We start from the raw sequence: 27,876 nt of genomic DNA, 5'->3' as shown, positions 1-27,876 counted from the left end.
CTACAGGCTGGGGGCCCCGGAGGTAGCCAGGGTGGGGGGGGGGCTCTGGGTCCAAAGAAACTGCTTCCAAGCAGTGTGACCAGGAAGGACGGGGCCCGACCCCCCCCCCCCCAGCCCGGCCCCCAGCCCATGTCTGAGAACATCCTGGCTGCCCTTTCTCAGCTGCCCTCTCCCCGGCGAGGCCAGCTTTCCTGAACAAGTGGAAATACGGGTCTGGAAGAGGGAGGGAGAGCGTGGGGTGAACCAGCCCAGCTGGTGGGGGCAGGGCACAGTAGCTATGCCAGTGCTGCCCCCACCGCACCACCAGGGTGGGCCCTGTGGCTCCCGAGCTCAGGGGGCCGGGAGAACGGCCACCTCAGGCTGCTCGGCTTCCGGAAAGGCCTGTCGCTGCCTCCCCTCTGGGGCACTCGGGCTCCAACACTGCCGCTGACCAGCAGATTCCCAGGACCTGGGGCTGCCAGAGACGCCTCCTGGCCTAGCGGGTGGGCGACAGAGGGGAGCCGGGGACCGGGTCCCTTTGGGAGTGCCCAGGACGCACGTCTCAGACTGGTGTCTCAGGACGAATGCAGGCCTTTAGCCTCCCCATGGGGCGCTAGCTTTGTTCTGAGGAGCTCAGGCTAGAAGCCCCCAGCAGAGCGTCCAGTGTCCCCCTGGAGTGCCTGGGGGACAGCGCCTGAGGGGGGTCACCCTCCACGGAGGCGGGGAGCAGGTGAGCCTCTAGGGGCTGTTCCTGCCCCACCCCCACCTTCAGCGAGGCCCAGGGGCTGCTGCCTTGGGCTCAGAAGCAGGTGCTGATGGCCTGAGGGCACAGCCTGTCTGTTCCCTGTCAATCCCAGGACAATTAGCCCCAGGAAGGGAGGGGAAACTACTCAGGACTCTGGCACCTTGGAAATCACCCCAGAGCAGGGGCCACCCAGGAGCAAAGTCCAGGAGATGCCGGCGGCGGGGAGGATCCGCGCAGGTGGATGGACTGCGAGCTCGTTACAGGCCGCACCTGCCCCCTCCCCCGAGCGCCACCTGGACTGGCCGCCTGCCCAGCGCAGCCGGGCACCAGCGGGGGGAGAGGGGGGAGCCCTTTCCCACCCCACCAGCTTCACGGGGACCCAGCCGGTCCTTGCTCCCCTGCCCCCTGATCCCCCGGCGAAAGGGTGGCTCGAGGTGGGGGCCATGACGTCACCTCTAGGTGGCGGGGAGCCAGGTGGACACCCCCCCCCACACACACACACCCACGCACAGAAGCCCTAAGCCCGCGGGGCCGCCTGGCCCTTTCCCTCCCTGCAGCCGCTCGCCCGCGCGATTTCCTCTTTCTCTGCGGAGCCGAGGTTTCGCAACGCGGCGGCGGAGGTCTGGGGCGGCGGAGGTCCGCGGGTGACAGCGAGACACGCAGCCCGGGGTGGGGGGCGGGGGGAGGGGGTGGAGGGAGACGACACAGCCTCAGGCCCGGGGCCGCTGGGAGGCGACGTCCGGCTCCGTGCAGGTGCACTCCGGGCCCGCGCCCCCCAGCCACGCAGGCGCCGCAAGCAGCCCTCCTGCCCACCCCCCCCCCCCCCACGCCCGGGGCCGGCATCCAGGCCGGCCCCCACCCCGGGCCGCACCCATCCCGGCCCCGCACCCTCCCCGGCCCGGGCCCCGGCCCCGCACCCGCCCGGGCTCCGGCCCCGCACCCACCCCGGCCCCGCACCCGCCGGGGCCCCGCGGCCACCCCGGGGCGCACCCGCCCGGCCCGCACCTACCCGGGGCGCCGCAGTCGGCGCAGCGCGCGTTCCCCGGCCGCTGCAGCAGCTCCAGGACCGCCCTTCGCCGCTCCTTGGCCATGGCCGCGATGCCGCCCGCCCGCGATGCCGGGGCCGGGCCCGGAGCGTGCGCCCGCCGCGCTAGCGCCCCACGCAGGCCGCCCGCCGCCCGCGGCCCTGCGCCATCCTGGGCGGCCTCAGCCCGCGCGCCGGTTCCGCATTCCTGCCGCCCGGCCCGGCTCCGCCGCCGCTCGTGTCGCCGCCGCGGCCGCCGAGCGTGTGCCGGCGCGGGGCCCGGGGCGCACGGCGCGCTCTGCTCTGGCCGGCGCGGCCCGCGGGCGGCCCCCAGCGGCGCGGGCGGGCGGGCGGGCGGCCTCCTTCCGCGCCCGCCCCGGGCCCCCAGCCCGCGCGCGTGGGGACCAGCCCGGAGGTCTGCCCGCCGCCCACGCCCATCCGAGCACCGCGTCCCACCCGGGAGGAGGTGGCCAGCGGGCACCGGCGTCAGCGGGCGCTCAGGCCGCAGAAGGGACAGGACACCTGTCACCTTGCCGGTCACCGTGCCCGGGATAAAGCCCCTCTGGCAGGAGGCCAGGGACCCACGAGTGCAGGTGAGGGGAGATAGAGGGGACAGGTCACAAAGGTGTCCCCTTGTCTCCTCGTCTGCTTGCCTCTGCAGTTTTTCAAATTCTTTCCATTTTCTTGTTATGAATGCAATGGTACCTGCTGTTACTGCAAATTGAAACTATCAGACCGAAAAATTATAGCTTCTCTCCACCCCCACCCCAGGAAATTCTGACCCAAACACTGTTAACAATCCCTTAGCGTCCTTCCAGAATGGTCCCTGGCCTGTGAGAACACCAGGGGAGTCCCTAGTCCTTCTGATCTGCCGCCTTTCTTTCTTTCTTTTTTTTTTTTTTTTTTTTGTCATTTGTTTTGGTTTGGTTTTTGGTCGGTTGATTTATTTTCACTTAATAAACCTTCCTATCTCCCAAGTCCATACATACAGATTCACTTCCTTCTTGTTCAATGGCTGCATCCTGCTCAGGGCTCGGCGGGACCATCACATGTCCACCCAGCTGTGGGCTGAGGGGCCGCTGGGCTGTTTGCGGACTTTCAGAGTCACAGGCCACACCACGGAGTCCACCACCGACACCTTTGGGACTGTCCAAGGGGAGTCCCCTCGGGGACAAGGGGAAAGGCGTTCGAATCCGTGGCCAGTCTGTGAACTTGCACTCTGTCAAGGCTGCACTGGCTTGCTCCCTGGGGCCTGGCTCCCCGCACCCCGGCCAACAGAGGGTCCCGGAGCTCCCGGAGCCTCAGCCACCTTTTCCACAGAACGCGGCAGCCCACTTAGGTCTGCATTTCTAGATCCTGTCGGGCTGTGTGCTGTTTATCATTTTTTTCAGCAGTCTCCACACCCAGCGTGGGGCCTGAACTCACAACCCCAAGATGAAGAGTTACAGGCTCCACCGACCGAGCCAGCCGGGCATCCCGTGGTGCTGTGAGGTTTAACTGGTCACACGTCTGCCTCCCCCATTGGACTGGAGCCTTGTGAATGAGGACAGATGGCATTTTCATCTCTGGGTTCGGTGCCAGGGTCAGATCCTACCCCCCAGCACAAGCAAGAATGTTGCCGAAGGAAGACATTAGCAAGTTACAGCTTTTGACCAGGTACCAGGCACCGGGCATGAGGTTGAACCCCTAGAAATACTTTCTTATTGGGGCGCCTGGGTGGCTCAGTCGTTTGAATGTCCGGCTTCAGCTCAGGTCACAATCTCACAGTTCACGGGTTTGAGCCCCGCGTCGAGCTCTGTGCTGACCGCTCAGAGCCTGGAGCCTGCTTCAGATTCTGTGTCTCCCTCTCTCTCTGCTCCTCCCCTACTCATGCTCTGTCTCTCTCTGCCTCTCAAAAATAAAGAAACATAATAAAAAAAATTTTTTTTAAATAAATACTTTCTTATTTAACTCCCATTTTATGGGGAAACCGAGGCATGGGGCAATTCAGTCACTGGCTCCAAGCCACACATGGCTTATACAAGTCAGGACTGGGGTAAACGGATAACTGGGAAAGAGAAAGACACACACGCTGGTCAGGTGCCCAGAGGCCGACTGCCGTGGACCTGGACGTGGTTCCACCTGGGGACAGAGAACAGCATGGAAGGACGGGGGGGTGGGGGGGCACAGAAGGGCTCGGAGGAAGACCAGGAAAGGGACGGGCAAGCGCTTTCCATGGGAGGGAACGGCCTGAGCAGCTAGCCTCACCCTGTCGGGTGGGGAGGGGGGGTCCTCTGCCTTCTCTGTCGCCCCTTCCCCCTTCCGACTGAAGGGGTGATGACACAGTCCCCGGGGGAGGGATGACCCCAAAGGAGGCGAAAGCAAGATGTGCAGCCCCTGCCCGGGCTGCCCGGCAAGGGGTGGGGGTGGGCCCCCCCCCCCCCAAGGGCTCCTGCTGGCTGCGGTCGGGCTGCCGAGGGTTGTGACAGCACGGCCGGTGCCGGGTCAGAACCGGCCCGGGTCTCGTGGGAGGCGAGGGGTCGGCGTGGGCGGCTCGCCTGCCCCTCCCGCTGTCCTTGGTCTGCAAGGCTCTGCTGAAGGTCCCTGAGTCCCAGTTACTCAAGCATCTTCTGAGCCCAGGCAGGGGCCTGGACAGCCAGTGCCTGCCCGCCCATGACCGCTCAGCCACCCCGAGCAGACGGGGAGCTCCGGGGGGCGGGGCCTGCCTGCTGCCCATCCCTACAGCCCCGGGGGAGGCCACGCACAGCTGGCCGGCAGGGGAACCGGCGTCTCACCAGCTGGCAGAGCCAAGGTGAGACCGGGCCCCTTGGGCTAGGGGACAGGGAGGCACGTCGGCACTGGCAGGGGCTGGCCCTCCCGAGGAAGGAGTGGAATGGACACAGGCTTCCAGGGATCGGGGCCAGTCCTGGGCCCCTCTGAAGGGATGGACACTGCCCTCAGCCTCACACTTGGCCTCTACTGACAGAGAACCCACTTTCCAAAGGCGGGTGACAGGTGCCTTGCCAGGCTCCCTTCCCTGCAGATACACACAGCTCCTTGCCGCCGCCTCCTCCTTGAAGCCCTCCCAGACGGCCCTGGGCAGAATTCCCCACATGAGGAAAGATGACCCCTGCCCAGTGTCAGGATTTTGTCCATGGATCTCAGAACACCCAGCTCCCAGCCCAGAGTCTTGAGATGATCAGGCCCAGAGCACCCTGTGTTCTAATACCCCCTTGAGCAGAATACAAAGGGAACCACCTCTCGACAGTTTCCTGTCTTTTTACCACCAAGCTCTTTCCATCCTACCAACTGGATTTCTAAGACCTCCAAAGCACGAACTGATGTGACTACCAAGAAACCAGTCCGTGGAGTCCCCCTCCAAGCTGCGAGCGGCTCTGGGGCACGGGAATGCTGTGTGGTGTCTGTCCACACCCCTGACGTCTCTAGTCCTGATCAGGCGGACGCTGAGGCGGCTGGAAGCTGAGGGAATCCCGGCTTGGCCGGCGTGCAGCTCGTACGTGTGAGCTGGGTTGGGAAGACACTGGACTGCTCTGGGCCTGAAACTTGGGCCTGGTCATGGAGAACCTCGCTGGAGAGCAGGCCCTGGGCTGCTCGGGGGTCCCAGGATGCACAGCGTTGGCGGGCAGAGGACAGAGACCCTCCGGCCCAGCCACGGAGACGGAGCCCCAAAACTGAAGGCAGGGGTCCAGACGGGATGGAGAAACCGAGGCTGGTCGAGGCGAGAGTGGTCCAGGGGGCCTCAAGAGCAGGGCGTCCCGCTGAGGCGCCTCCTGGCAGGCAGCGAGGTTGCGCTGGGGCAGGAGGGCCGCTCTGGTGCCTGGTGTGGACAGTCGCCCCGCAACGAAGGGTCCTGGAGGGCAGCACCCCCCACCCCGGGCTGCAGGATTGCCTTCGCAGTGTCCCGCATTTGCTGATTTATGCTGTGGGTTGAATTGTCTCCCTAAAGCCATGCTGGAGTCCCAGCCCCTGTACCCCTGAACTGTGAAAGTGGCCTTATCTGGGAGGGGGACTTTGCACATGAGGGGTGGGCCCTGATCCAATGGCCGAGTCCTTATAAAAGGGGGATTTGGACACAGACACGCACCCAGGGAGAGTGCCATGTGATGAAGGACGAAGAGATCGGGGGTCAGGGGGGTGGCAAGAGGAGCGTCCTGGAGCAGCTGCCTCCCCCAGAGCCTCCGGGAGGAGCCTGGCCTCCACAGGGGCCACCCCCAGAGCTGGGGGGGACAAATGTCTGTAGTTCAAAGCCTCACGAGTGAACTAACACAGTTACACATCGCTGTTTTTAGCCGCCTTCGTACAAGTCAGGAAGCCATCAGCCGGCTGGCGGGCACCCACACCTCCCCCTGTGGCCTGCACCCAAGGGGACCCACGGGCTCTCTCCCCTCCCCAGCCTCCCGCCCACCTGCATCGAGGACGGTCCAGGATGCCTGGACAAATCTAACTTGGGGAGACATAAAGCAAACGGGGTGGGGGTCTGACCGCCTTAGAGCCCCGGGCCCAAGTCTGGGGTGCATTTTCCTCCCCCTGAAGCCAGAGGAAGCCCTCGGGGCCCCAGCTGCCTGCCCCAGCTGCCCGTTCTCTCGTCTCCAGGTTCCTGCCTACACCCCTGGCCTGCAGCCCTGCCGGGGCCATAACTTCCTGTGGGACCCCCACCTGGTGTCCCCTCTTTGTCCTGCCCTCCAGAGGCTGATGTGGAGAACGCCCTCCCTGCTCCATCCTGGTGGACCCATTCCACACACTTACTGAGCACCTACTGTGTGCCCTGTCTGGGGTGGGAGCCCCTGTAGGCCAGTCCCTGCCTCCAGGGAGGCCAAGAGACTGGCCGTCACCCGTGTTGGATGGAGGGGGGAGGAGAGGCCACCAAGTATCAGGGAGGACAGGGAGGGGTCCCCCCGGGGTCCGTGGGCACAGAGGCAGAGGGCCAGAGACGGGGACAGGGGAAGGCTACAGTGAGCAGGGTGCCCAGGAGGGCTATGCGGGGCTGGAGGGAGCTCTCAGGTAAGGGGTGAGTGAGGCGGGACAGCGGAGGGTGGGGGGGGCGCAGGACAGATGGTAGGTGGAGAGGACAAGTTCAGAGACAAGGAGGCAGCATGAGGGCCTGGGTGCCTCAGGTGTCCCCGTCCCCACAGAGGTGTCTCCACAGAGGTGTCCCCCCAGGTGTCCCCACAGAGGTGTCCCCTTTTCCCTGGATGCCAGGAGCCCCGAGGGGAGCTGACCACCAACCGCCTGCCTTGGCTCCCTCTTTTTCTGCCCGGACACCAGCCGTCTCCAGATTCTTGAGGAAATTCTGTAAAGTAGGTGGGGTTGGCAGTCCCGCCTGGGACAGGGGAGGGGGCACACCCAGCCCAAAGGAGGTGGGCAGCGTGGAGGCCGATCCCCTCCACCCCTGGGCCAGCACGCAGGAGGAGCCGGGCGAACGCTCAGAGTTCTTTGGTCTACACGGCCCTGTCTTTCCCGGGAGCCGGGCCCCTCCTCCCCTGGGACCGGGCGGTGGCCACGCGCCTCGACAGTGTTCACTGCGCTCCTGCTCCGTGCAGAACCCTGAGCAGGTTGGAGGAGCCGGCCACCTAATCGGGGAGGAGACAGGGACCCCAAGGCACCCAGCAGAGGGGGTCCGGCCCCTGCCAGAGCTCCCCCCCCCAACACCGGGCACGAGGCCTACACTGCATCAGGCCTGACCCTGGAGTGGGCGGGGCAGACACTGCCTCCCAGACCCAGACCCCAGCCTGGAGCCCTCCCCGCAGACACCGAGCAAGCAGCAGATCCCAGGGCGGCCTCGGGCAAGCTGTGAGCAGAGCGGGAACCAGGACGGGTCCCGGAACCCTCCCCCGGGGCCTCGCGCCCTCCTCCGGCCCTCTCTGGGCAGGGTGGCCGCATCCGGGTGCCTTGGCCCTCCCTCCTCCCTGGGCCTGCCAGTCCCCAGGGGGCCCCTGGCCTCCACTGGGAGCCGGAGTGTCAGCTGTGGGCAAAGCCCCCGGGAGGACACGGGATGGGGAAGCCGAGGAGGGTCGGCACAAGGTCCAGGGAGGCCACGCGCCTGGCCACGAGAAACAGCCTCCTGGTGTGGCTGGGGACATAGCCCTGTCCCCACAGAGTTCCCATTTTCCAGCCAGCCCTCGGGTAGGCCATCAGCCCACGGCCCCGCCCCCGTAGACACGGTCATTTGTTTGCTCACCAAGAGAAACACAGACAAAGCAAAAGGAAAGAGGATCCGAGTCACCCAGGGCCTCACGGGAGAGAGGACGAAACGAGGGGCCGACAGATGTGCAAAGAGGGCGCCGTCCTGCCCTAGCCCAGAAGTCACAGCCCCACAGGCTGGGGGAGCCGGCCACAGCCACCGGATGCTTTCCACATCGCCGTCTGGGAGTGGCGCTAGCCCAGAAACTGCCTCGGGAGGTGCGGGTCTCCGGGGGTGTCTGCAGAGATGATGTGGGGGTGGGGTGCTGAGGGTTGCCAAGTGGGCTTGGGGACATTGAAAGACAGTTTTGCTTGGTTTCCCAAAGAGCAAGAACACGACAGCATCTGGCAGTGGGAGGAGGGTGGGTGTGGGAGGCGCTCCCACCCGTCCCGAGGGCCGGCAAAGGCATGGTCCCCCCCTGCGCGTGAGGCGTCCCCGGGGCCGGGCGGGCCGCAAGGGTCAGGTCCTCTGGGGCTGTCTGCCACTGTCAGCCGTTCCCGTGGTTTGGGGAGAAGGGTGAGGTCCGAAATAGGACACTGGGGCTTGCTCTCTTCCCCTGACCCTGTCCCCTTCCGGCAAGGACGTTCAGCAGTGGATCTTAAGTTCACCTGCAAATCAGTGGAAAAAAAATTCCAAAAAATCACTTATAAGGAACCTCTGCAAGTCAACAATAAAAAAGGCAAGTGACCCAGTTTAGCAACAAGAAGACGATCGGAATAGACGCTCCTCTAAGACCTACAGCTGGCCAGGACGCACACGAAAAGATGTTCGACACCCTCAGCCGTCAGGGAAATGCAGGTCGAGACACTAGTAGATCCCACTTCTCCCCCCCTCACACGCACACACAGACACGCATGCACGTGCACATGCACACACAGGTGCACACACAGGAACACACAGGCACACAGAGATGCACGCATGTACACACAGGAATACACAGGCACAGGTGCACGCATGTGCACATGTACGCACATGCACAGGAACGCACACACAGGAACGCACGCACACATGCACACAGAGAGGCACACGTACACACAGGTGCACATGCACAACGATGGCTGCAACTCAGAAACAGAAAGTGACAAGTGTGGCGACGGTGTGGGACCCAAACCCTCGTCCACGGCTGCTGGGCACGTAGAATTCGCAGCCACTGTGTGAACAGTCTGGGAGGTCCTCCGACGGTCAGTGAATTCCCAGGTGCCCAGCAAGTCCAAGTACAGATCCCAGAGAAACGAAACCACATTCACATAAAAGCCTGTACATGCATGTCCGCATTATGCACGTAGAATTCAATATTATTCGCAACAGCCGAAGGCGGAAGCAACCCAGTGTCCATCAGACGAGGAATGAGTAAACGCCACGTGGCCTGCCGCACCGTGGAATATTACTCTGCCGAGTAGTGACCCACGCACCACCTGGATGAACCCGGAAAACACGACGCTTGGTGAAATCCACCAGCCACAAAAGGACACGCGCTGCATTCTACTCCTGTGAGTCCCCTTCACAGGAGTACTCACGCCGGTCTCCCTGTGTTGCAGTAAGAACTCAGAGGCTCTGTGCTTCTCGCGTCTGACGTCGTGACCCCTGTGCTGAGCCTCCTGAACGAAGGGGTCCCGCCTTCCACGGCTCAGCGGCCCCACACAAGGCTGACATCACATCCCTTAGAGGACGGGGAGACCGAGGCGGGAGGCGTTGGGTCACACAGCTCACAAGGCTTCCCTCCGAGATCAGACCACAGGCCTGAGGACGGACTAGGGCAAAGGGACCCCCACACACCGCAGAGCACCGTGGCCAAGAAGCCTCTCAGCCTCACAAAGCACGAGGAGGAAGGTGTGGAAGCACTTCACAGTCTGTCAGGCCCTGCACACTGCGAACAGAGCTGCCTGCCTCCGAGCCCATCTGCCGTGAACTGAGTCTACGAACGAGTACATCAGGACAGGTCTCAGACAGGTGCAATGGGACAGGGCGTTTGAGATAGGTCTTGTATTTCCCAGAGAACATCCCTCTGCCCACCCTCCCATCCATCCATCCACCCACCCACCCATCTATTCATTCATCCAACATCTATCATCTCTCCATCCATCCATCCATCCATCCACCCATCCATCCATCCGCCTATCCATCCATCATCTATCCATCATCTATATACCCCTCCATCCATCCACCCATCTATTCACCCATCTATTATCCATTCATCCATCATCTATCATCTCTCCATCCACCCATCCATCCATCCACCCATCCATCCACCCATCCATCCATCCATCCATCCATCATCTATCCATCATCTATATACCCCTCCACCCATCCACCCATCCATTCACCCATCTATTATCCATTCATCCATCATCTATCATCTCTCCATCCATCCATCCATCCATCCATCCATCCGCCCATCCATCCATCATCCATCTCTGTCTTCCCTCCTATGGGATCTTCTATAACACGACTGACATCCCTCCTACCTCCCACTGAGATGTGGGATCCATGTCCCCACCTCGAGTCTCAGTGGGGGGCTGTGATTGCTCCATCCAGTGCAGGATCGTTGCGAGACACGGGATAGACTTCTCCGGCTGAGTCCGAAAAGGAGGTCGCTTCCACCTGGTGCCCTCTCTGTCTCTGCCTCCGCCTCTCTGTCTCTCCTTGGGAACCTGAGCTTCCAGGTACCAAGCCTGGCCCCCAGACACCGCACTGCAGAGACCACGTGGAGAGGGCCCGGAGACAGTGACGCCCCAGCTGCCAGAGGCCTCCCGGCTCAGGTGCCGGCCATGTCCGTGCAAGTGAGGAGCCTCAGGTGCGGCAGCCGACCCTAGAGACATAAAAATCGGAACCATAAAATGCTGTTGCCTGAAGGTAAATTTGGGATGGCCTGCAGTCTGGCAAGAGCTAACTGGCATAGCGGTGGGAGAAAGAGAAGGAGTGAGAAAAGGAGGGGGGGAGGGGGAAGGGGAGGGGAGGGGGAGGAGGGGGAGGGGGAGGGGGAGAGGAGGAAGGTGGAGGGAGGAGGAGGAGGGGGAGAGGACGGTGGAAGGAGGAGGAGGGAAGGGGGAGGGGGAGAGGAGGAAGGTGGAGGGAGGAGGAGGAGGGGGAGAGGACGGTGGAGGGAGGAGGAGGGAAGGGGGAGAGGAGGAAGGAGGGGAGAGGGAAGAGGGAGGAGGGGAGAGGAGAATAGAGGCCTGGAGGAGCAGGGGCCACAGGGCTGTGTGCCTCAGGAGACCACGGCCCCGGGGCAGACACCTGCAGCCTAGCGCTGGGTCCCAGGGGCTGGAAGGCCCCTAGGCCTGGCCTGAGCCCTCCTCCCAGCCCCCTCCTTCACGGGGACCCTCTTGTCCCCAGGGGGGTGTCCTCTGCGGGGGGCTCCTACTACCCCCAGATCACGGTTTGTGGGTGCGGCGAGCCCCTTGCCACCCGTCACGGACTCCCCTGTGGTGCCAGGCACTGGGCGTGCACCTGCTCTGTGCTGCCCTGACATGTACGGGGGAGCTGGCATGGGGGCGGTGGCGGGCAGCTGAGGCTCCCCTTCTCTGAGCCCCTGAGCCCCCTGCCTGGCCGTCAGGTCAGGAAGACCTGGGGCCTCAGGCATGCACAGCCCTGGTCCTATCTGCAGTTCCTGGAGCGTGGGGAAAACTGTGCACGCGGTCCCCCCTAGGTGGCCCTCTTCAGGCGCTGCGGTGTCGCCTCTGTCCGGCAGGGGCCGCCACGCCACCACATTCTGTCCCGTGGTGCCGCTGGCCCCGCAGGCCAACGGGAGGAAGGGAGAGCTGGTTTCCCCCGAGTGGTCGGCCCCCACCCCTGCCCCATTACTGGGCTTTTGTAATTCGGGGGCACAGTTGCCCAGCCCCACGGACCGACCCTGAAAGCCCCAAGTGGCAGCCGGCCCAGCCCCCACACCCGTCCTGGACCCGCTGTCCTCCCAACACCGCCTGCCCGCCCGCCCGAGCCTCCCGGGCCCCGCACCTGCAGCCCCAAGCTTCCAGCCTTGACTTCGCCCACCCCTCCCAGGACCCACAAGCTGGCTGTCCCCCAGGAAGCACAGGGCTGTCCTCTGCTGGGCAGGGTGGTAGTCGAAATCCCAAACTGGAAGGTGGCAAGCAGAACGCTGGCCCGGGAGCTCTTTCCCCAGAACTCCCCCTGCCCGTGTCATGGCGGAGCACAGCGGTCAGGGTGGTGGGATCATCTCTGCTGATACATCTCCCGCCTCACGATCCCTGTGCCCCGTCTAAGTAACTTCCTGTCCCACCTCCTTCCCCTCCTCCGGTGACCCGTCCGGGACATTCCGTGGCCGAGACAGCACGACCAGGCTCCGGGGGTCCCGGGGAATTCAGGTGCAGTGCCGGCCCCGGGGGCCATGGGCACTCGCCCCTCCTCCTCCTGTCCCCTGACCACTCCGCGTGGGCTCCCCCCGGCGATGCACCTGGGCTACCTCAGAGCTCAGCTGCCTCTAAAGGTCCCAGATGGAGGGGCGGGGACAGAGACGCACCCCACTCCCAAGGCGGAGAGGGTGCAGAGAGTGTCCTAGGATCTGAAGTGGCCACGTGACTCTGGGGTTCCACTGGACTGAGGGCAAGACAGGCTGGTCCGAGCCCCGAGACAGCCCGGAACTGGGGCAGGCTTGGGAACGAGGCGCTCTCCCGCCCTCGCCCCTGCAGCCCTCCCCACAGGGCTCAGCAGTAAATCCATAGCTTCCCGGAGACTGGTGGCTGCCTTCCGACTTCAGGGGGAAGAAGGGTGATGACAGGAAACCAAGCAGGCACTGGGGCGCCCGGCTGGCTCAGGCAAGAGACTGTGTGCCTCTCAGTCTCAGGGTCGTGAGCTCAAGCCCCATGCTGGGCATGGAACTTACCCAAAGAAAGCACTCCAGTGGGAGATGTTCGCACAACTTTGTGAACTGTACTCTTCCAAAAGTGAATTTGTGGGATGCCGATTCTATCCCAATAAAGATTTTTAAAAAAGGAACCAAACGGGCAAGAGGACTTGCTTTACAGTGACATTCTGTTTTCCTGGGCATTGGCAGCCAACCTCAGCGCTGCTGGAGCGTCCTCGGGCAGCACCCACAAAGTCACCTGCTCCCGCGTCGTCACTGGGCGCCACCCGCCCCGCCGTCTGCCGAGGGGACGCAGGCCCCCCTGAGACTGCAGCGGGGACGCAGGCCTGGCCTGGAAGAATCAGGGACGTCCACCCAGAGGAGGGAAGGGGCCCAGGCCGGGGGCGGGAGACAGGGCGCCCTCGGGCCCAGGAAATGGTCCACATGACGCGAGTGTGTAAGTGCCTGAGCCATGACAGAGGGGCTCCCGAGAAGTGGCTGGGCACGCTCCCTCCGCCAGGGGACGGCTCCCTCGGCCACAGCCCGCCCCGGTGACGATCGATCAGAGATCAGAGCCGAGAGGCTGCAGACCAGACGTCAGTCCCTCCTCTCGGAGCACAGAAGCCACTCCGGCTGGGCCCGCGTCGTCTCAGGGCGGCCGCTCTCCTGCTGGAGCTGCCGCTGGGTCCTGTGCGGGGCCTGCCGGCCGGCTGGACACCAAGCATCTCACCCGACCTCTCAGCTCTGTGCCTGCCCAGTGGGGCCTGGAGGGTTCCCTCCGGCCTCCGGCCCCCACCTGATGGGGCGGCTCGGGGAGCCGACTCTGCGGTCACAGGAGCTGCCCGGGAGCCTGCACGGAACCAGAACTGCCCCGTCCTCTGCAGGCCCGGGAGAGGCCGTGGGCACAGCGCACAGGGAGACGGGCCAGTCCTGACTGCAGGACGCCGGACAAGGTGGTCAGGCAGCCCAGGGAGACAGGCCTGTTCCAGCAAGAAGAAAGAGCCAACTGGACGAGAGGCGGGAGGGTGCTCACTGGGGAGGGGACAAGAGTCCTGAGGCCTGCTGCCCTGGTTAAGAAGTCGACATGGCTTTCGGGTGGCAGGCGGCATGCACGCAGACCGGACCCACCCCGCCTGCCTTCATGGCTCTGGGTCCCGTTGGTCCAGCAGCAGGAAGGATCTGTCCGCCCCGACCTTGAACACCCCCGGACCTGCCCTCCACACGGGCCAGCGGAGGGGTGTTTTAAAGCAGAACCACAGGGGCGCGTGGGGGGCTCGGTCGGTTGGGCGTCCGACTCCTGATTCCAGCTCCGGTCGTGATCTCATGGTTTGTAAGTTCAAGCCCCACATCGGGCTCTGCACTGACAGCGAGGGGCCTGCTTGGGATTCTCTGTCTCCTTCTGTCTCTGCCCCCCACCCCCGCTTGCTGTCTCTTTCTCTCTCTCAAAACAAATAAATAAACATTAAAAAAAAAAAAAAAAAAAAAGGCAGTGTCACCACACCCGCGCAGAAGCTCCCAGGCTTCCGCCTTCCCGAGCGCCGGACGAACCCCACACAACAGTGGTTCCGGGCTCCCTAACGCCTTGGGACGCCCCGGAGAGCGTGGCAGGTGCAGCCACATGGTGTGTCCCCTAATGAAAGCTGGTGGATGACGTCCTTCCAGGCCACCGGGCCACCAGCAGGGGGGCCATGACAGCCCAAGCTGATGACCAATGCCTGACGCCAGGCCTGGACCCTTCTTCCCAAGAGGTGTCCTTCCGCCACAAAGCTCTGTGTGCGGCAGGTGTGAATTTGGTTCCATTCTCCCGAAAGACTAGAGATTCACAATTTTCCTCATAGAACTATGACAGTCACTTCTGTGGATTAATAGAAAGTTCTTCACTGCCTCTTGCAGTCATAAAATCTCTGCCTTTTCGCCGTAAATAATCTCACTCAAAGACTGAATCCAAATGCCAGGTGGGTGGGATGACGGGCACTGAACTCTGCTTCCCGGTAGAGACCAGCAGGAGGCAGGCAGCACAGACAGGAAGGGGCTCTCGTTTGGGGAGGCCCCGGAGGGCTGGCTCTGTGACGGTGTTCCCGCCTTCCTACGGGGGGGGGGGGGGGGGGGGGGCGGGGACCGGAGCAGACTGCCACGCCTCCCCTCCAAGACTCCATCAAGTGACCACTGGGGACATCAGGCCAGCCCTGTGTGCTTCGCAGAACTGCATCTCAACCCAAAACCAGCACAGTTTTACCAGGAAAAATAAACCGGGCAGTATTCATGCACGATATAAAATTACAACCACAAGCACGTAATTTATAGGTTATATAAAATTACGGCCAAACACAAGCAGTTTTAAACTAACGATTGTTTCTATAAAAACGATACACGCTTGTTATAAAATACAGCCATAAAGAAAAATACTTGGAGGAAAGCCACATAGGTCCGTCCAGATGTGCCCGCCACATGGACGTGTACTGCGAACACTCACCGTACGGGATCCCAGACCTCTCTCGCGTCTACATCGAATCCGCAAACGTCTAGAGAGACGCTTTACAGGAACAGGGGTCATGTCACACGTGCAAAGGCCGGTTCGGACCTTCTGATCCCGTTTATTAAGCCATCCTCATTCTCTGTCGTCACCAGCGAGAGTGGCTGTAAAACCAGTAACAACCAGTAACAAAGATCTCAGAAAAATACGGGATTCCAGCAGCCCTGAGCAAGTTCCACCCATGATGGGGTCACTGCAGGGGAGACAGACCCCACAGCTGCCCAAAAGCACGTCCTCCGGGCACGGGCCTGCGCGAGCTGCCCACCAGCCAGCTGCTTGGCCCCGAGGCCCGCGCGGTCCGATGTCCCATCCCTGGCTCGACCCTGTGAATCCGATTTTCTGGGTATGACTAGGGTAAGGAGGTTGGGCAGGCAGGCGACCCTGGATTATCTGGGTCAGCATTGTCATCAGGAGGGTCCCTGTAAGGAGGCAGGAGGGTCAGAGTCAGGGAGAAGACGGGAGGGGGGGGGAAGGTCAGGGCAGAGAGAAGGCGCCGCCCTTGAGGACGGGCCCGGGCCAAGAACGCCAGCGCCTCTAGAAGCTGGAAAGACAAGGAGACGGACTCTTGCCAGAGCCCCGGAAGAAACGCGGCCCTATGGGCCCATCTACACTTCTGACCTGCGGACGGTCGGAGCATAAACATAAGCCTGTATTGTTTAAGCCACTGGGTCTGCGGTGACTTACGTGAGCACAGGACGCTTCGTGGAGGGGAGTCTGTCCTGCTCGTGACGGTGGGAGGGACAGGGCCAGCGGGGCGGAGGGAACCCCAGGGCTGCGTCCTGAGCGCTTCCGGACACGATCGTGTGGCTGAGACCACGGGCACATCCAGCGCGCCCACCCAAGGGGCCGGAAGGAGGCAGACCGGGGAAGGGCTCATCTTCGGGGAAGGCGGCTGTGGGCCTAGGCCTCACCACGGTGGTCGGGGAAAGCCGTCTCCTGCATGAGGACACTTGGAAAACATCCTGGAGGTCACCCGTGGGCACCTTTGAATATGGCTGGTGGCTTTTTGCGACAAGTGCCTAGGTGGCTTTGCTCAAGCGGACACATGTCCGGCACGGACATGTGCCACGTGGCTAGCGACTCTGATCTGGGAAGTCAAAGGCGATGCCGGACTGCTGCTCCTTCGAAGAGAGCTGGGCCGTCTCTCCCCACACTTCCTCTCCCCGGGGCCGACACCACTGAGTCACGTCACCTGCTGCGAAATCCACTGAATGCGTTTCAGAGCGAGAATTTTCTCAATCACGTACAGTTAGACTACACAGAACCTGATGCAACATACTTTCTTCATTTTGAAATAATTTAATCTGAAGCAGGTTCCAGGCTCTGAGCTGTCAGAAGAGCCGGACACAGGGCCCGAACTCACAAACCGTGAGATCGTGACCTGAGCTGAAGTCGGACACTTAACCGACTGAGCCACGAGGGCGCCCCTAGAACTTTCAAAAATTTGCAAAAACAGGACAAGAGTTCGTATGTCCAGCTTCCCCAAACAACATCTTATGTAATCATAGAACAAGAATCCAAGCGTCCTGTGGGTCGCCAGGCCTCCCGGGCTGCCTGCCACCATCCGCCCTGACCCAGGGCCCGCGTGGCAGTCAGCTTCCTTGGACCCCTCCTCGGTTTTTATCTTTCAGGACCCTGGTGCTCCCAAAGCACCTGGTCCTCACTTTGCAGAATGTGTTCGATTTGGCGTTGGCTCAATGGACAGAGGTTACCATTTCTGGTAAGAAAACCCCAGAAGGATGTGGTCTTCTCGGGGCATCAGATGGGGGCAGCAGCCGTGGGCAGGTCACCAAGTGGTGACCACGCACCTAAAGTGACCACACTGGCCCTATGGCTCCCTTTGTAAGTGCTGGGCACCCTGAGGGGAGGCCCCCGGGCGGCCCATCTGCACCCCTTGCCGCTGTGGAGGGACTGCTGTCTCCACTGCCACTACGGGTGCTGTCCCTCCCTCCCTGACACATTGATTCCATCAATTATTAAAATGTTTTAATGTTTATTTTTGACAGGGAGTGAGCGAGCCAGGGAGGGGCAGAGAACGAGAGGGAGAGAATCCCAACAGGATCCAGGCCGTCAGCACAGAGCCCGACGTGGGGCTCAATCCCACGACCGACAGGTCATGACCTGGACCGAAACCAAGAGTCGGTTTGCGCGACTGAGCCAGCCACCCAGGCGCCCTCCGTTAGTTATTTATGAGTGTGGACTCCTGGACAATCATTTGTTCTGAGGACCACAACCCACTACAATACTGTGTTGTTCCAAATGGCCCACGTGTGGCTCCGTGGCGTGGCTGTGCCCCCTCATTCTTCCAGGAATCCCTTACTTTCGGACACAAAACGGTCCAGGCTGGGCGTGGACTTTCAGGCACTGGCCACAGAGTCAGCTGTCCCCCCAGGAGCCTGGTTCCTGCTGCCGGTGTCGCGGCTCCAGGACCCGGGTGCTCAGAGCCGGCCGGCACACGCGTGTGGACGCACGCACGCAGCCGAGTCTCTCTCTGTGCGGCCACCTACACCCGTGACCCAAGCAGGACCCGGTCCGTGCTCTCCCGCTCCCCGGCGTGAGCTCGCTTTCAGAGCGGGGGAGGGTGAACCACTGCCCAGAGGACACAGCCCGTCTCCTCGTCCCCAGTGCCGGGCTGACCTCTGCTGTCCACTGCAGCCACGCTGTGCCCCAGCCGTGCGCCGCTTGGAACCCCGTCCCCCGGCCACCTGGCTGGGCCACCACCGCGGCTTCATTTCTGCGCACGTGACACGGGCAGACGGCTGGGACTCTGAGCCACACTACATGCTGCTGACCGTTCTCGGCGTCCGGTTTCTCCTTCCTCGATTTCGTGTTTGCACAAACCCACAGACGCTTCCGGCTTCCTGCGTCTTTCTTGTTAACGGTACCATAGATGCTTCTGGAGGCTGCCTTTCTCATGGAGTCACTCCGCGTCAGCACAGACCTCCCCAACCCCCGCCCCGCCCGCGGCTGCACCGGCGAGCCGTGCGGACCGGCCTCAGGTCACTGAAGGCTCGCAAGTGTGGGCATTTGCATGGCTTCAGGGGTCTGCAGAACTGGACTCTCGTGACTCGATTTTCGGCTTGGCGGTAAAAGCCAAGACACCTCGTAAACTAGACATGGACACACAAGACCTGTACGACCCCAGCGGAGGGCAGACCCAGCATTCCGTGGAAACCGCAGAAGGGAGCCGGTGGTGCCCAACCAGTGACGCAGGAGGAGGTCCAGAGTGAGCCCCGAGGACGAGGACTCACACGGGAGGGACCTGCTTCAGGGTCTGAGCAAGAGCACCAGGCCAGCGAAGGACGGAAAACAGGGGCCTCGAGGCAGAGGACTGGACGTGAAGACGCCTCTTACCAGCCACGGCCAAGGTGGGGGTGGAGGTGACTTCTGGGAGCCCAGACCCGGGTCACAGCTGGCTGTCCCCACCGGGGTCGCCGTCCACGTGGGGACGTGCCCGGGATCCTCCGACTGCCGTCTTCCGTTAGCCACGTGAGGACAAAAGCCAGCTGGCCGGCCGGGAGCCAGGGAAGGCAGTGCTGGGCCCAGACCCCACACACTCGGCACCCGGATCGTGGACCTGAACCCCGGCCACATCAGAACCGGCCCAGGGTCCCGGCTCGGCGTCTGGGTACGCGTGGGGTCGGACCGCGGGCAAACTGGTACCTTCCTGGACGTTGCCGCTGTGGGCCTGGTCGGTGAGAGAGGACACCACAAGACCCTGCCCTGACGTGTGCTCAGAGGCCCTGGAAGCCACTGCCGATGGCGCGTGCACGTGGGTGCTCTCAGAGGACACGTGGAAGACCACGTGTGCAAGTCAAACTACAAGAGTCTGGACTTCCAGAGTTACAATACATGAGTTACTGAAATTAAACTGGTTTTATGTACACGCACACAGGTCAGAAAACGAGCCTCTGGTTCAAAGGTACTGGTGATTCGAGGCGCCTGGGGGGCTCAGTCGGTGGGGCGTCCGACTTCGGCTTGGGTCATGATCTCACGGGTTGTGGGTTCGAGCCCCACGTCGGGGTCTGTGCTGACAGCTCAGAGCCTGGGGCCTGCTTCCAATTCCGTGTCTGCTCCTCCCCCTGCCCCTCCCATGCTCATGCTCTCTCAATAATAAATAAAACGTTAAAAAAATTAAAAAAAAAAGATATTGGTGTTTCAGGCACTACCAGAAAAAAAACGAGTAAGTCAAATATGTCAAAAGTTAACAATCTCATTTCCAAGTTTATACTGTATATTTTACTTAAAAAAAAAAACACGGGAAATAAATGGGCACAGAAGGAAACCATTTTGCCAGGAAATGGTTTCCGGACAGCGTCTATGTGATGGGCTGAAACCGCTAGCATTCAGCATGTCAGTACTGAGAAGCTACGGACAGTATCACTGAGGGAGTCACCACGTCGCGGATGCCCACATGTCCCCTCGCGCAGCGGGCGTGACTCTGCTCTCCTTCCTCCCACCCGCCACAGGCCTCCCTAGGAACTCTCCCGATGTAAAGATAAAATCTAAGGCTCCTGGGGAAAATGAGACCTAAAGGGGACAATCGCTTCTCAAAATAACCTGGGAGACATCAAGAGGAGAGGTTTCCGCCAAGGAGGGCGTTCCAGAAACTTCTTCCGAAGTCACAGCGCCTAACCATAAACCGTCAGTTGACAAGGTCACCCAACACACTCCACCCTGGACAAGCCAGCAGCCGGTGGATGGACTTCTTCCCATCAGGAGTTAGTTTCTGCCCCTGGTTTTCCATCCAACAAATCTCCAAATCCCAGTTTTTCCAGGGGCTCCTGTGCCATCAGCTGCCTGCAACAAAAACGAACAGCAATGTCCGTGCGAGGCCTGCGCATTCGCTCCCATCCCAACTGCCTGCGGCCGGTGGCACCGCTGGACCCAGGCCCCCGGGACCCCGAGGGCCTCTCTGCGCCCTCCTTCTCCCAGCTGACACCCGCGCCTCTGGACTCCGGACGGACGGCCACTGGCGGACAGTGTGCGAAGCCCCTGGGGTGCCGGGTGGGGTGCCGGGTGGAGCCGGGACCCTGAAGCGGGCAGACCGCCGCCGCGAGCCCCCCGCCGGGTGCCAGTCTGGGGCAGACGCGTGTCCCGTTCGAGGCCTCCAACCTCAACCCGGCCTCCAGGTCGCTGGGAAGATGCACCAGACAGGGCGGGGGGGGGGGGGGGGGGGAACAGGACAGACTTTACTTGGTAAAGTGACCCCTGAACAAGCCACAGGTTAGGGGCACCATTCACCTGCACAGTCGAAAATCCGTTCCTAACTCCTGACTCCCCAGAACTTAAGGACTACAGCCCCCGCCGACCAGAAGCCTCAGCGACAACGTGCATTTTGCGTGTCGTGTGTCTTCCGGCCGTACTCTTACCACCAGGTCAGCCGGACAAAAAAGCTCGTTAAGACAATGGTCAGGAAGCAATACGTTTACAACACTGTCCTGCACGTATCAGGAGATCTGGGTGGTAAGTGGGCCTGCCCCGTTCACACCGTGTCGTTCAAGGGTCACTGCACTTGTGAGCTTCACCTGTGACTCAGAAACACTGGGACACGTGGCCCACCAGCTCTGTCTCCTCTCACTGCTGCCCCAGGCCCCGTGCCCCACACAGCCCGAGCCGTGGTCCCACAGCTGGCCGGTGGCCGTGTCCTCTGTGCTCCCGCTCCCTCTGTGCCCAGCCGTGTGCCAGCCCCTCACCGTGTCCGTGTAAGTCAGGACCTCGAAGACCGAGATGTCCCGGAGCACCTGCTGGGCTGGAGCCGCCCCCGTCCAGCCTCTCACTGCCCACACCCCAGGGCAAGAGGGCCTGGCTTTCATTCTGCTTCATTTTTTTGGGGGGGGGGGGGGGCAGGGGGCAGGGACAGGTCCAACTCTTGGAGGCCACCTGTCCATCCTGCTTGCTGGTGGGAGCTCAGTGTCCCTGCAGAAACCAACAGGCCCGGCCGGCAAAGGGGACGCCCGCCATGCCAAGCCACCATCACTTGGCGCCGTGACCCCCCCCCCCCCCCCCCCACCGCTGAGCTCACGCACCCCCCCGCAAGCCTGGCAGGCCAGCACAGGCAGCCAGGGTTCAGCCAGCACGCTGGGAACCGAGGGACACTGTGAGCCACCTGGTCACCGGTCAGACGACCCACTTTGTGTGGGTTCTGTGGGGCTCCAGGCGAGCCGGCTACCCTCCTGCAGAAATACAAAACCTAGCAGATGACCTCTACCCAAGCTTCACAAGGGCTGTCCAGGCCGTCCCCACTGAGAACGAAACTAAGTGTTTAGGGTACGTGCCCTCGAGGGCTCCAGCCGCGGGGGACGGGGGAGTGGGCAGGTGCCGCGGCGCCGCGTTCCCTCCACTGGTGCGCGCACGGCAATTTCCGTTACAAAAAGCTGGAATCCGCTGAAAGGTACAAAGTCCACTTGGGGACCAGACTGACTGTGTTATCTGTGTCCTTACGCGGCAAAGGGGGATGAGCTGAGGCGGAACACAGGAGCCGACCAGGTGCTGCTGAGGGGAGACCGCCTCGGACTCCTCAGGCGGACTCAGCGGCAACGCGGGAACCCTTAAAATCAGAGAGCCTGCGCCGACTCTGGTCAGAAGGACGGAGGAGGAGGACGGGCCAGAGACACGGCATCGCCGGCTTCCAGGGGGAGCAGGGCCACGAGCCGAGGGGCGTGGGCGCCTCTAGAAGCTGGAAAGGCAGAAGCAGTTCTGCACCGGAGCATCCACGAGGAGCGCGGCCCGCGGGACCTGCGTCAGACATCTCGCTGCAGAACGTGAGTGTGCTGGGGGCACCAGGAGCACGGGGAGCAGCAGTGCTCCTCGAGACACGACAGGAAGGACCTGTGTGTTCAGCAGCAAACAGGGAGCAAGGGGGAAAACACTACAAGCTAAATGAGACGCAGTTCAAGAGGCCCTTTCTACAGACGTGCGAGTCTTCACAAAATCCAGCTCTGTGGCCAGGACACAACAACAACAAGTCCAACGATTACCGAGTTCTAAAGCCCAAAGGATGACGTGGACGCCTCCCCTTCAGCATAAGGGGACAGTGCAGGTTTTTAGGACCCGAGGCTTTCCAAGGAGCGTGCTCCGGGCCTCCTCCAGCCCGGCCAGGAGGCCCGGGTCGCACGCCACAGGATGAGTGGCACAGCCCCCGGATGCCCACCGCACGGGGCAGGAACTCAAAGTCAAAAGATCACAGAGGCTGGAGATCGCAGATCACAGCGTACTTGCTGTTTTCTTGGCCGACAAAGTCATCCCTGATTTAACAGCTCTTCCCACGAGAGTGTGATCCACATCCACGCCGCCCAGACACTTCCACGTCGAGCTAAGACGGCCCAAGTCCTCAAGAGGCAACTCTAAAATCTCACTGTGGTCCAGTTTTCTACAGAGATGCATATGGTGGGGGCGCCTGGTGGCTCAGTTGGTTGAGCGTCCGACTGTGGCTCAGGTCACGATCTCACGGTTCAGGAGTTCGAGGTCTGCATTGCGCTCTGAGCACAGTGCCCACTTCGGGTCCTCTGTCCCCTCCCTCTCTGCCTCCCTCCCACTTAAAACTAAACAAACATTAAAAGAAAGATGCCTATGGACGTTCGTAGGGGTAAATAACGTCTGGGATTTCAGCATGAAAGGAATAAAAAGGTTTACAAAAAGCGGGAAGGGAAATAAATGTGCAGTCTCGATACTGAACCTGGATGGTCATGGACTTGGAACTGAAAACCGTCCAAAAGTCTGCAGCCAAAATCACCGACCGAGTCTGAACACACATGTACCCCCTACATTGGCCTTAACGTCACCGGACCAACCAGAGAAGCCACTGGAAATAACGGAACCCACGGAGAGGCGAGCTGCACCCCCCCGCCGCCACCCCGTCCCCACTGACCTCGGCAGGCCTCAGGGCAGGCTGGTCTCCAGAGGCCGTGCTGAGCGAGGTGTGGCCACGTGGACAGCACAGCACACAGCCCACTGCCAGGGTCCACATGGGGAGAAAAGGCAGAACCTTCTGCTGTCCTTTGCCAGACGAGCCAGGAGCCTCTCTGGGGACCCAGACGGCCCAACTCTCTGGAGCAGCTCCCAGCAGGAGCGGCTGCCTGCGTGTGCTGGCCACTGTGGTGGCCGGCACGGGGATGGCTCACCTGAGCTTCACGGGAGCAGGTGACCTGCTCACACCCTCACACGCGGTCAGAAACCAACTTCAAACTGTCTCCAGGGAGTGGCAGCACCAAAAAGAAACTCAGTTCATTTCTGAAAGGTGTATCGACTTAGAACACAGTAATTTAGGGGTGCCCCTCCAGTTGAGCATCTGACTTGGGCTCAGGTCACAATTTCGCCATTAGTGAGCTCGAGCCCCGCGTCGGGCTCTGTGCTGAGCTTGGAGCCTGGAGCTGCTTCAGATTCTGTCTCCCTCTCTGCCCCTCCCCTGCTCGCACTCTGTCTCTCAAAACTGAATGTTCAAGAAACAATTTATATATATATATATATATATATATATATATATATATATATATATATATATATGACAGTAATTTAAACACGTGGATTCCAGCAATGGGCTATTTAAAGATGGCGAGAGCTGGATTCGGTGGCCCCGAACGACTCAGAGGACAGAACGAGGGCCTCACATGAGGGCCACGCTCCCAAAGGGCCAACGTCCCACATGTCCACCGACAGCCCTCAACGCACCTGTGGGCCTGAAGGACACGAGCGATTGTGCCCTGGGGGAAATGTCGGACTTTGTTACGGAGAAACGACAAGGGGGCTCTGACTGGATGGGTTTATGCCACCCCATCTTCAGACAAGGCCGTGTGAAGACCGGACTCCTCACCGAGCTGACGAAGGGCTCGAAGGGCAGGAATAAAAGTTCCCACCCCCACCATATAATTATACGCTCTATGCTTTTCCCCGTTAGGAGTAAGAATAGCTCTTCAGTAAAATCTCAACGGATCACAGTCAGAAACACTTGTCTCACTTAAAAGCGAGCGCTGGTAAGTTCTGCTCAGGACAGAACAGACCTCCATGTTTCACCGTTTCTGAATGGCCCGTTGTCTCCCCTGTCACATTTCAAGCACTGCTGAGCTACGGGGAACCAAACGGTATTTTTACGGTCTGAGAACGTGAGACGAAGAAACCCTGTGCCCACGACCTCCTGACTCCGTCAGCATTTTTATGATGTACGATTCTGAAACCTTAATGACAGGTCAGCAGCTCCCAGATGTGCAAACAAAACACTCAGGAACGCAACCCCGTAAGCCGCGCTCCCTCTCCGCAGGGTCCCCAAGACTGTGAAACCTTCAGTGCCACTGAATCTGGCAGGCCTCCGTTCCAGGGGCGAGCCACTCTACGTTCTCAAAGACAAAGGCTTGGAACCCGGGGGATGAATGAGGCCCGCTGCAATGACCTCTCGGGGAAAAAAAATGTTTCCATGGGAGTGCGGGGAGGTTCCAGAAGTCGTTCATTGCCAGCAGGTACTTGCCTCTCCATTCTGCATTCTAAGTAGTCTTTCGACTCACTTCTGCACAAAGCATTTTCGAATCTATTGTCGCGGAGACACTTCATGAACTTCTCCTTAAAGCTTTTGCATTCGCCTAGAACGAAAAGGAAAAGAGCACCCAGTTTTCAAGTGAAAACACGACGCGGTGGGACGGCACGCGCACCCGCAGCCGTCCTTCCAGAACGAGTCTCCTTCACACTCACGCTGCAAAAGACGAGCCTACCGCGTGCCTCATGGTGCGGCGACGGCCCCTCCGCTGCGTGTTTGGGACACTGCAGGGGAAGGCGTCGGTTACGAGAAAAATCTGCGGACCCACTTCCGGAGCCTTGGCTCGCACAGAGGCTCACCCCAAACGCGGACTTCCGGCCGCACACGGGCGGCGACCAGCGGACTTTCCAGGTCCGCGCGAGGCCCAGGTTAACAGCCTGCGGGCTTTGTGCGAGGCTGGGCGCGGGTCCCCCGGACGCCGGCAACGCTCTCCCTCGGGACGTCCTCCGCAACCTGTCGCCCCTCGTCCCGCAGGCCCGCCTCCGGGGTGGTGGAGTGGGCCGCGGCGGGCCTCAGTTTCCCCACCTGCAACCGCGCGCGGACGCCAGCGCCCACGGGGCCGCACGGCGCCACCGGAGGAGACCCACGACCCGAGACTCGGCACAGGAGCCCGGCGGCCGCCCGCCGCTCACCGAAGTGATCCAGCGGGAAGCTGCCCTTGTCCGGGGGCCGCGGCTGGAAGCTCTTGGACCCAAAATTCATGGCCGTCGACATGATGGCGGCGCCGGAGCCCCGGAGTAGGACGCGCGCCGTACGCAGGGCGGCGGGTCGAGCGCCGAGCGCGCCCCACGAGAGCGCCGAGCACGTCGAGCGGCGAACGGCCACGGGCGGCAAGCCCCGCCCCCGCCGCCCAGGCCCCGCCCCCGCGCTGCAGGGCCCGGTCTTCGCCTCGAAGGTGCCACGCCCGTTATTGACCGGGCTCCTCTCCACCGACGGGACCGGTCCCTCTCGCCACGCAGGCCCCGCCCGGGCATGCCCTCCCCCCATCAGGCCCCGCCCCGCACCACAGGCCCCCGCCCCCGCCCCAGGGGCATCCGAAAGGCCCTGATCCAGGCTGCTCTGCCCGGTCCTTGCCAGGCTGACCCTCACAGGGACCGAGGGGCAGAGGCCGGCGTCATGTCCTTATGAGGAAACGGAAGTCCAGAGAGGCTGGACTTTACCCAGACACACAGCTTGAGTCGACAAGAAGCCCAAGGGCGAGTGCACTCGGCAGGCTGTGCGGGTGGCTGTGCATCCCCAGGTGTCTGGGGGGGCTCAGCTGGTGACAAGGAAGGAGTGAGGGCCACCACAACAAAGTCCCACACCCTGGGCCGCTTCAGCTACAGAAAGGTGGTCGCTCCCGGTTCTGGAGGCCGGATGTCCCACACGGAGGAGGTGCGGCGGGGCTGGCTCCTCCTGGAGGTTCTGGGAGAGCCGGCTCCAGGCTGCCCTCCCCCGCCCCCCAGCTGCAGGTGGCTGGCAGGCAGTCTTGGGGGCTGCTGGGCCGCTGGGCCTTGTTTCTGCCTTCACCCTCCCATGGCATCCCCCTGTGTGTCTGTGTCCAGAGGTCCTCCTGTGAGGACGCCGGTCAGACTAGGCTAGGGCCCACCCTAATGACTTCAGCATAACTAATTACATCTGCGATGACACTGTTTACCAAAGAGGTCACCTCCTAAGGTACTGGGGGCTAGGACTCCAACATATGAAGTGGTGGGGGAGGGGTGGTGCAGTGCAACCTGTAACAGAATAAAAGTCAGCTCTGGCAACCGCTTATTATTGTCGTTATGGCAACAATAACAACGGTGAAAGGGCTCAGTGGAGACCCCAGCTCTCCCAGGCTGAGCCTCCTCCCAGCGCTGTACCCTGCACAGTCACCCCTCTTCCCCAACTGGGCATCCCGATTTCATCTGAACGGAGGAAGTGGGTCACTGCCCCACCCCCAACCAGCGCCCCTGTGCTCTATGACTCTGTCGTGAGCTCCAAACTTCATCCATGCCCCCCGAGTGCCAACCACATACCAGGCCTTGGAGATAAGCAAATTGGGTCCTCAGTCACACAGCTCACCAGCTGCACCCCCCCCCCCCGCGTCCCCCTCCCCCACCGGTTCCTGACACGATCCTGCACCACGCCTCCTTCTAATGCCAGGAGAAGGAGCCGGTTCCAGCAACTGAGGGGCCTTGCCGAGAAATGCCCGGCCAACAAGCCCTCACAGCCCCCACCTCAGGGCCTGCCCCCTCCTCGAGTCCTGCCCTGAGGCATCCAGCTCCCCACTCGCTCCTGCCTCTCTGCAGGGCACAGCAGTGGGTCTCTGTGCCTCACGTGACATTGGGCTGTGTGTCGTGCGGCGCGGGGAGCTGGGCCCTAGTGTTTGTAGGGTCCGGTGGGGCCGCAGGGAAAGCTCATTCCGGTTGCTGGGGCCTTAATCAGCCTGGTGTTCTGTACCCACTAAAAACTACAAAAGGAAAATTGCACCTTGATCTTGTCACATAAAAGACTGTTTTACGTGGCTAGCACCAGGGGCCACGCACTGGGTTATTCATTAATATGTTTCCAGGGCCGTGAACAAAAGACGCTTTTATTACCCAGCAAATAGCACTTTTCCACTTGACTAGATCACACTACTTAGCAGGAAAAAGGACAGCCCAGCCCCCCAATGTTTCCTTGCAGCCTCTCTGTCCGACGGCCCTGAGGGACCAATGAAGCATTGCAGGCCCCGTGACCTAGAGGTGACAGCCAGCTTTTAATTGACATGTCCGTACCTGGCAAATGATTATTGCTCTATATGACACGTTTGGCTGGGAGAGAACGAAGGGATTTTCATCTCTGGTGCACAGATACAAAAAGTGGGGGAGGGCCTTCTGTGCCAGGCTGCTTCACATGGGATTGTCACAACAGCGTCTGGTGCGCAGGGGACGTCCCGTTACTAGTCTTTATTTATTTTTTTTTTAATTTTTTTTTTTTTTAACATTTATTTATTTTCGAGACAGAGAGAGACAGAGCATGAACGGGGGAGGGTCAGAGAGAGGGAGACACAGAATCGGAAACAGGCTCCAGGCTCCGAGCTGTCAGCACAGAGCCCGACGCGGGGCTTGAACTCACGGACCG

The 27,876-nt window shown here is 61.4% G+C and overlaps 2 protein-coding genes across 4 annotated transcripts in view; both read right to left on the bottom strand.

Annotated features, from left to right (window-relative positions):
* The window catches only part of ADAP1 (ArfGAP with dual PH domains 1), a 52,383-nt gene extending 50,539 nt beyond the window's left edge, over positions 1-1,844 (bottom strand). For both annotated transcript variants that reach the window (XM_019422397.2, XM_019422398.2), the window contains exon 1: positions 1,734-1,844. In XM_019422397.2, coding sequence (XP_019277942.2) covers positions 1,734-1,815 — 82 coding nt within the window. In that variant the 5' untranslated portion in view covers positions 1,816-1,844. The remainder of the gene's footprint in view (positions 1-1,733) is intronic.
* A 17,275-nt stretch (positions 1,845-19,119) lies between these two features.
* On the bottom strand, positions 19,120-25,567 carry LOC109251102 (cytochrome c oxidase assembly protein COX19). Of its 2 annotated transcripts, XM_053893927.1 has the most exons (3): positions 25,425-25,558; positions 24,723-24,838; positions 19,120-20,062 (listed from the first exon to the last, which is right to left on the bottom strand). In XM_053893927.1, exons 1-3 carry the CDS (start codon positions 25,504-25,506, stop codon positions 19,982-19,984), a joined length of 279 nt encoding a protein of 92 aa, XP_053749902.1. In that variant the 5' UTR covers positions 25,507-25,558; the 3' UTR covers positions 19,120-19,981. The 2 variants fall into 2 exon arrangements, with proteins under 2 accessions (XP_053749902.1, XP_019277950.1); XM_019422405.2 differs by lacking the exon at positions 19,120-20,062 and having other exon boundaries at positions 24,401-24,838; positions 25,425-25,567.
* Between the last annotated feature and the right edge of the window lie 2,309 nt (positions 25,568-27,876).

This window comes from Panthera pardus, unplaced genomic scaffold (genome assembly GCF_024362965.1).
Source record: "Panthera pardus isolate Hobbes unplaced genomic scaffold, ASM2436296v1 HiC_scaffold_4, whole genome shotgun sequence".
NCBI lineage: Eukaryota > Metazoa > Chordata > Mammalia > Carnivora > Felidae > Panthera > Panthera pardus.
Note: the sequence above shows the minus strand (reverse complement) of the source record. Positions and strands in the feature narration are given on the sequence as shown.